General features: G+C 36.7%; 1 protein-coding gene across 3 annotated transcripts in view; it reads left to right on the forward strand.

The window, feature by feature from the left end:
* The window catches only part of PWWP3B (PWWP domain containing 3B), a 30,845-nt gene extending 22,139 nt beyond the window's left edge, over window positions 1-8,706 (forward strand). For 2 of the 3 annotated variants that reach the window (XM_045994523.1, XM_045994524.1), the window contains 2 exons: window positions 2,430-2,564; window positions 4,944-8,706. In XM_045994523.1, the coding sequence (XP_045850479.1) occupies window positions 5,161-7,251 (2,091 nt within the window). In that variant the 5' untranslated portion in view covers window positions 2,430-2,564; window positions 4,944-5,160 and the 3' untranslated portion in view covers window positions 7,252-8,706. Of the gene's footprint in view, window positions 1-1,862; window positions 1,916-2,429; window positions 2,565-4,943 lie in introns of those variants that run through there. The other variant, XM_045994525.1, reaches the window with a different exon arrangement.
* Window positions 8,707-8,956: the final 250 nt, after the last annotated feature.

The raw sequence follows: 8,956 nt of genomic DNA on the forward strand, positions 1-8,956 counted from the left end.
AAAAAGGCTTAGTTGGCTTTTTACCCCATTTGGCAGTACCTTCTCTAGAACCTTTACAAATATTTCTGCATACATTCTTTGGCAAGAAATTTCATCATATGACAGTAGCTTATATAGTAAGGGAATCTTGGAAAAGTAATATTTTAAGAGTTTACACTGCAACCGGAATGCAACTGGGGTTCTGCTAATGAGGATGAATGCAAACAGTAGACTTAGCATGAGAAACGAGAAGTTTCTGTCCCAGTCATTATAACTATGATACATGGTTGTAAAAAAAAAATTTTTTTTTACGAACAAAGGAAATCTATAAAAGATTGAAAGGGAAAACTTGTGGCAGAGAGAATGCTGTGGGTTTCACCAAACTGTTTCATTTTCCTCCTGGGTTACAGTGAGACTTCTTTCCCTGGCCTCTATGGCAGTTTTATCTAGTTGACTGTGACCAGCAGTGATGTTTGCCAGCCTTACCCCTAAAACCTGCCACAAGATTCTCCAGCCTCCCTCTTCATAAGATTGTTAGCCAGGTGCAAAAAATGCAGTGGAGGACTTCAAGGCTAAAGAAGATGGTATAGTCATAGATGGAAGAAGTTTGAATCTCTTAATGACTGCTAGGAAGAGCAATCCCTCCCATTCTAGACACTTGATGACCTACATTGTACTTTGACATCAGGAAAACAAACTTCTGTGGCTAAGCCTCTGAGATTTAGGGGTTGTTTATAGTACAGAACATTATATACTTTAATTATTAGAGCCCTCAATAATATGCCAGTCTAGAGATGATCTTCATTAATTTATTGGTACTTATTGTTCCAATACTAAAGCTTATATAAAAGTGGATTTTATAATACGTATGTTCTATGTTATATGATACAGAGGCCAAATAAAACACTTCATCCTTAAATATCTTCATTCCCAAAATTATCACTAATGATATAGAAAATGGCTTTCTAAGTTAAACCAGAAATCTAAATTTAAATTCAACACAGGAGAATTTGAATGAACAAAGTTTACAAAATATATTTCAGACATACAAATAAAGACATGTGAGTTTTTAAAATTTAGTTATCCCTACATTGAATAGCCTGAGTGAAAAATACCAACAAAATATAAGAAGGAGCCCGGAGGAAACGTAGTGATCCGAAGGGGCACGTGCACCCGAATGTTTATAGCAGCAATGTCTACAATAGCCAGACTATGGAAAGAACCTAGATGTCCATCAACAGATGAATGGATAAAGAAGATGTGGTATATATACACGATGGAATACTATGCAGCCATCAAAAGAAATGAAATCTTGCCATTTGCGACAACATGGATGGAACTAGAGAGTATCATGCTTAGTGAAATAAGTCAATCGGAGAAAGACAACTATCATATGATCTCCCTGATATGAGGACATGGAGAAGCAACATGGGGGGTTAGGGGGTTAGGAGAAGAATAAATGAAACAAGATGGGATTGGGAGGGAGACAAACCATAAGTGACTATTAATCACACAAAACAAACTGGGGGTTGCTGGGGGGAGGTGGGGTTGGGAGAGGGGGAGGGGGTTATGGACATTGGGGAGGGTATGTGCTATGGTGAGTGCTGTGAAGTGTGTAAACCTGGCGATTCACAGACCTGTACCCCTGGGGATAAAAATACATTATATGTTTATAAAAAATAAGAAATTTAAAAAAATAAGAAGGAATTGCCAATTATTTTTTAAAGATTTTTATTCATTTATTTGACAGAGAGATCAAGATCACAAGTAGGCAGAAAGGCAGGCAGAGAGAGAGGGGGAAGCAGGCTCCCCGCTGAGCAGAGAGCCTGATGTGGGGCTCGATCCCAGCACCCTGAGATCATGACCAGAGCCAAAGGCAGAGGCTTTAACCCACTGAGCCACCCAGGCGCCCTGGAATTTCCAATTATTGATGAGGGTATGTGAAATGGGTACTTTCCTGCCAAATCAGGGATTTTTCTGCCTTTAGTCAAAAATAGCCATGTTTGTGAAGAATTCTCTGAAACTGTCCTAAAGCACTTAGCAGAAGAACTGAATAAAAGGAAAGACTTGCCATGTTCTAGAAGCTGAAAAAAAATTATAAAGAAACCATTCTCTCTAAAATATGTGCTACTTTAGTGCATTCCCAGTCACAATCTAAATGAGCTATCTTAATGGAGGTTTATCAGCTGGGTTGTAAAATTTACCTGTAAAGGTAAGGTGCCAGTGAAAGCAAGGTAAAAAAATATGTTAGGAATATTTTTAACTAGTCTTTTGTTTTTTAACAAAGTGGTTGCTAACCTCTTTTTATCAAAATATCACACATCCTCAGACTTGAATGGAAATTAAATGGACACTTGCCATTTCACTTTAAACTTTTTGGGAAAATAAACGATGTCTATCCTTTCATACTTCAGCAGTTTAATTTGGCAATTCTCCCTTCTCTAATTCAGGGAGGTGCCTTCTGTCATTCCTATCACAGGGAGGGGGCGGAGCATTCTTTGAGAAGCTTGGAAGTAAGCTGTGCCTGGCCAGTCTTGGGGGAGGAGCTGCATTTCACCAGTCTGCAGCTGACAAGAAGCTTCAAGGTAATGGCTGTCTGAAAGCTAGTTATTTTCTAGGGGCTTCTCAGGACCCTGGAGTAAAGATGAGGAAAATAGGGAGGGTGGTCTTAGAGTGGTGGGGAGGGTATATGCTTTTGAGAGAACTGCTGGTGTTTTGAAGGAATTGATCCTTTGGAAATTTTTTTATCTCCCAATGCTTTAAAAGTCCACAGTAAGAGAAGGGGTGATCAGATTACAGCCTCTATATTAAGGCTTCTGTGCAGCATAGCCGTTCATGCTAATTTATTGACTTGACATTCCATGTTTATATTGTTAGACGTTCTGTTACTCTTTGACGTTTTAGGCATTTATTAATCTACACACAAAACATGATAGATAAAAATATTTGACAGCTTGGGGGAAAATACTGTAAATAGATTGCCATATAGAAAGATTATGTATTTGTCATTTGCACATGACTATGGAAAGGGGAACATATATGTAGATGAGTGAAGCCATTTGCACATACCTATGCGTGTATATATGTGTGAGTAGAAGAAAATTTGGAAGAAAATAAACGATGTTACCATTTCTGGGTGGCCAGGTTACTATTTTAATGTTATTTTTCAGTCTGTTTCAGCATCAGAGTAGATTTCCCATGATAATTTTTATAATCATGAAAGAAAAATAAAGCTGAAACAACATATCCATTTTGTTTCAAACACATAAGAATTCATAGACACATGTAGACAGTGCAAACATACCTTGTTTTTTGCTGATAGGGGAAATTTTCCTAGACCTGATCAGAAGCCGTGTAACCTGGTACTGTGTCTGCTACAGTCCTGCATGTGTCCTCCTTGCAACTCATTCTTCCAGACCACAGATATAGCTATGGTCAGCAGGGCTGTGGTCTGACAGTGAGGAAGAGTGGTTTGTTTCTATAAGCACTTCTTAAAATGATTATCCAGCTTGATTTAATCATACAATAGAATACCGTGTATCTGGGGAATAGAAACATGAACTTCTATATCTAGTGATTTGAAATGTCTGAGAAATAGGATGACCTGAGCAAAGCAAATTATAGCATAGTATTTATCATATGAGCTCTCTTAAAATTAAATATGTATGTTAATGACAGGTATGTATGCTACTACTGGACTTGCAACAAGGCTGAGAAAAACATGCCTGTCACAGTGTTAATGGGATTGTTTCTGTGGTTGGAGAGACAGGCTCTCTATTTAAAATACTGTTAGGATATTATTATTATATATTCATTTACTTGGTTTACATCATCAGGGAAAATATTGACATAAAATGTTACAAAGCTGGGAAAAAGCCTCATTTAAAGTAATTCATACAAAATCATGTGGAAAATACTTTTTTGTGTGGAATGATGTTCAAACTCTTCTCTTAATTGAGATCTAATGATGGTTTGAAGTGATATGCATTCATTTATACACGTAAAAATTCTGGAAAGATAGAAAATATTCCTAGTGAATATTTGTATAGAGCTGTACATATATCTTTGTGTATCTTTTCAATTTTTAATAAGCTTCTGGATGTTTTATAGCCAGAAATATTGTAATTGAAGACATTATAATCCTGTTATAATCCTACAGAACAAAGCCCTTGGGCCTAGAACAAAAACATATAGAAGCCTGAGACCGTTCCTAGCTGGCTAAATGTCGTTCCCACCCTCTCTAGAGAAGGATTTGATAGTGATTGCGGCACTGTCTGTACTTCTTGAGGAGTCGGCAGTTCTGGTTTTGGTCACAAGATGGCACTTGCCAGGCTTCCCGAAATTCTGCAGACGACCATTTTTATGAAGTAGACAAAGCAATGAAACATATTTTATATTTCTGAACTATTTCAAACAAAGCTCTAAGGTCTGACTCATAGTAGACACAGGGTAATTGTTACTTCCTTTCCCTCTTCTCCCCACCTCACAGTTTTCCTGAGACCAATTATTTCAACATGAACCAAACAGAATAACAGTATCACACATAGAGAATTTAAAATAATAAGAACAAGAAGAAAAAGAAACATATCTAAATTACAGATGAGATTTTATCTTAGTGTAGACTCCCCCTGCCCTAGGTATAATATAAGGGACACCAAAGTCCCATGGTATGTATAACATAGAGTCCCTGACACACCACTTCAGCCTCTTTAACCTCTGAAATATGTACACAAATTTACTCCTTAATATTCATGTGCAATAACAAGGGTATGTTCTTGAATTTGAGATATTATAAAACCATTTCTCCCCTTCTCATTCCCCCAGCTTACATTATGTTGCATTTTTCTCCTCACCAAACATTGTTCTTTCTTTTACCTCATCGTCATTTGCAGCTGCTCACTTCTACTTTGGCAAAACAGTTTTATTTGCTGATACTTTTCTTCTTTTCCTTTTCCATATTCTAGTATCCTCCATATTGTCCCATTCAAGCAACGTGTTCACGCATCCTTGGGAAATTCAGCTGGAGAAGAACAGGCCACACAAGCTGTGTACCCTTTGTAGTTCTAGGACAAAAGAGGCTTTGATGAGAGTATAGCTTTTGGTAGAAACTGCCGTATAGTGTCAAGAATAGCCAAACACCTCAAGTTCTGGTAGTAACCTCTTGGCACACACTAAATCATAATGGATGTCGAGTATGTCCTGTGCAATTGGAAAGACCAGTTATGGCCAGCAAAAGTTTTATCTAGATCTGAGATGTCATCAAACAGCAAGAGAAAAAAGACATTTTCCCTAGAAGTTCAAATACTTTCACTGGATGAAAAAATTAAAGTGGAAAGCACAGAAACAAAGATTCTAAATAAATCTCAAATTGAAGCCCTTGCCTCCTCACTAGCAGCACAGTCAGAAGTCAGTTCTCCACCTAGAGAGGAAACAGCCTATGAAAGGTCACTAAAAGTGGCACTGGATATTCTGAATGAAAAAACAAATTTGAGTCAAGCAAGCAGTTCAGATGAAGAAGCAACCTCTACTCTGTCTCAAAATGATCCACAAAATCTTTCTGATTCACCCCCTCATAAAAAGTATCGGAAGCATGAAGGAGATGGAGAATTATCAAAGTGTCTTGAGGAGAGTGAAAATGCAACATCCCTGTCAGTAGCTAATTTAGAGAATAATGATTCCTTGTGTGATGATAAATCACAGGTGCATGCAACCATTGATACTCTTGCAAATGAAATAGAAACAAAGTCATCAGAAAACTCCAGCTGGTATGAAACTTTTCCGTCACTTTCAGAAGATGAGGATGAAAAAGAAAGCAAGAAAAAGATTGATATCTTGGCAGTTATGCCTCTGTATTCCACAATCAAAGAAGAGGATGTATGTATTAAAGATGAAAAGTTCACTCCAACTTGGTCATCAGACACCTTCATTGTTCCCAAAGCTGTGAAAGAGGAGGCACAGGATATTTGCCCAGAGACCCTGGCTGTTTCTTCTGAATGCTCGACCTTCTCAGAGAATATTGAAGATCCAGGAGAGGGTCCTTCAAATCCGTGCTCAAGTACCCGCCAGAATCAACCTGTTGAACCAGAAGCAGGTGCTGCTGCATCCCCCAGGCGTTGTTCATGGGAATGTCAGGTTTCACTTAGTGCCTCTAACCGTGTCCTGGATTATTCACTCCTTCTTACGAATAATGAAAAAAATCTTCAGAGACTAGATTTTGAAGAACTTGGGGAAGAACTTCAAGCTTCTGATAAGTCAGCACAGCTAAATCCTATTGATGCTTCCATATTAGATGACAATGAGGAAGATGAAGAGCTTCCACGCTTTGTTTTTAATTATGAGCCTCGATCATTTGAAACAGGAATGATAGTCTGGTTTAAATATCAAAAATACCCATTTTGGCCAGCAGTGGTGAAAAGCATCCGGCGAAAAGAGAGAAAAGCAAGTGTGCTTTTTGTTGAGGCAAGCATGAATCCTGAAAAGAGAGGCATTAGGGTGCCTTTTAGAAGATTAAAGAAATTTGATTGTAAAGAGAAACAAGCACTAGTGGATAAAGCCAGGGAGGAATACAGTGAAAGTATTGACTGGTGCATCTCGCTGATTTGTGACTACAGAGTTAGACTAGGTTGTGGTTCTTTTGCAGGTTCTTTTCTTGAGTATTATGCTGCTGATATTAGTTATCCACTTAGAAAAGTAATCAAACAGGACACCTTTAGGAACTTATTCCCAAAGTTGCATAATGAGAATTCTACAGAACAGATGGTTGTCACTTCCCAGACCAAGAAAATGTCCTTCCAGAAAATTCTTCCTGACCGAATGAAGGCTGCTCGGGACCGAGCCAACAAGAACCTAGTGGACTTCATTGTGAATGCAAAGGGAACAGAGAACCATCTTCTAGCCATTTTAAAAGGCAAGAAAGGGTCCAGGTGGTTGAAGTCATTTTTGAATGCAAATAGATTCACTCCCTGTATTGAAACATACTTTGAAGATGAAGATCAGTTGGATGAGGTTGTGAAATACTTACAAGAAATCTACAAACAAATAGATGAAAAAATGCTGACTCTGATAAGAGATGATAAAATTAAATTTATCCTGGAAGTTCTTCTGCCAGAAGCAATCATTTGCTCAATTTCTGCTGTTGATGGATTAGATTATAAGGCAGCTGAAGCAAAGTATCTAAAGGGACCATCTCTAGGATGTAGGGAAAGAGAATTATTTGATGCAAAAATCTTATTTGAAAAGAGACGGAAACCATTAACAAATGAAGCTCATTAAATCTCTTGAGAGTCCAAACCATAACAGGAAACTTTCATAGATACTAGCTTTAAAAAGTCGCTGAACAGTTCTAACATATATTTTCTAGAAATGGGAGAGTTTGGATACTGTGTTCACTTTTTTTTTTGCCATCTTTAAGATTTGCGAGTATTACTACATCTTTGTTTCCTTTTCTTATGCTTCTTCAAAGTCAGTTTTATTAACATATATCAGCAGTTCTACTTTCCCATACATTTTTAGAATGCATAATTCCTAAATTATTTTTAAGGGAAAGTACAGTTTGGTTTTTTGACATTTTTTGTGTCTTTGCTGTATAGTTAAATACAGTGTGCACAATCAGTTTAATATTAAAATTGCACTGGTATTAGATATTAAGGGAGATAATTAGAAAAAAGTCTAAAGGACATCACTTATATATTTTTTGCTTAATTTTTATAAAATATTAGGTTTTCTCTTAAGGTAGTTGAATTATATTTCCTGCCATGCCTATTTATTTTGGGAAAAAAAAATAACTCTGAGACATGGAACCAAAGATAGAGAGATGCTTTGCTATATATTATAACTAACTGCAGTTGCTTTTGCAAAAAAAAAAAAGTCTAATTCAAAAATAAAGTAAATAGATTACCTGCATGCAGTCTATATGTGTGTGAATAACATCTCAGCATGCAGAAAATAATTTTGGCAGCCTTTAACAGGATTGCTCATTTTATGTTTCCCTGAAATTCCATTTATGAGAGTGTCTGTTATTCAGTAGCTGAATGGTTTCTTAAAACAGGCTTTTAGCTGTCTTCATTAGTAACAGTGACAGTATCTTAATATAGCCTTCTGACCACATGTGGAAGGCAGCTAGAGTCATTGTATTCACGGTCTGGCTACTCTAGATGAATGAGTCCAGGCCTATTGCTTAAGAGCCATCTAGTTTGATATAAACTATAGAAAATGCAAGCACTTTGTTCTGAGTCTTGTATCTCAATATATAGTCATTTGTTTCAAACCAAGCAATCTTTATCATCTGGCTTATTCGTAAAATAGTTCACGTTGGTTCCAACAATATAAATGCCAACTGGTGAGTCATTCCAGGCTGCTAGAAAGAGTAGATGGACCAGAATCTGGAAATTTGGAAACAGGCCACAGAAAAGGCCTCCATTTGGCCAAAGTTGACAATTATCTGAATACGTTTTAAAATAAACAATTAAAAGTTAATGTTTGAAGCCAATGAAGTGTTTATTCTAACTTGAAACAAGACTTCAGTGAGAATAAATGTTAGGAGAGCTACTTTATTTTAAAACCTTGACATAAATATAAATGCTAAAGGCTTAACATGAAACTCTGCATTTTTACTTAGTGAGACAAGTGTCACTCTTGGGTGTTTGTTATGTGTACACATGGCTGCAAGTTTATGTAAAATTTGCAAATTTGATGTTTTGATTTGCAATAAAGCTATTATATCTTTCACCTTGGATGGTCACTTTGTCATATTTCAGATTGTGCAGCTACATAAGTGGTGTTTCTGTGAAAAGAAACATACAGACACACATATATATATTATAATTTGTTTGAAATTTTTGCCTGTTGTAGTTGTCATAATTTTAACACTTGTTATATGTTATCATTCTAAATAAATATTCATTATTATGACTGATTTTATATTATTTTAAAAGAAAGCCATCTAAATTGTATAAGCTTCAGATTCCACAGAACCTTA

The sequence above is a fragment of the Meles meles genome, chromosome X (assembly GCF_922984935.1).
Source record: "Meles meles chromosome X, mMelMel3.1 paternal haplotype, whole genome shotgun sequence".
Classification (NCBI taxonomy): Eukaryota; Metazoa; Chordata; class Mammalia; order Carnivora; family Mustelidae; genus Meles; species Meles meles.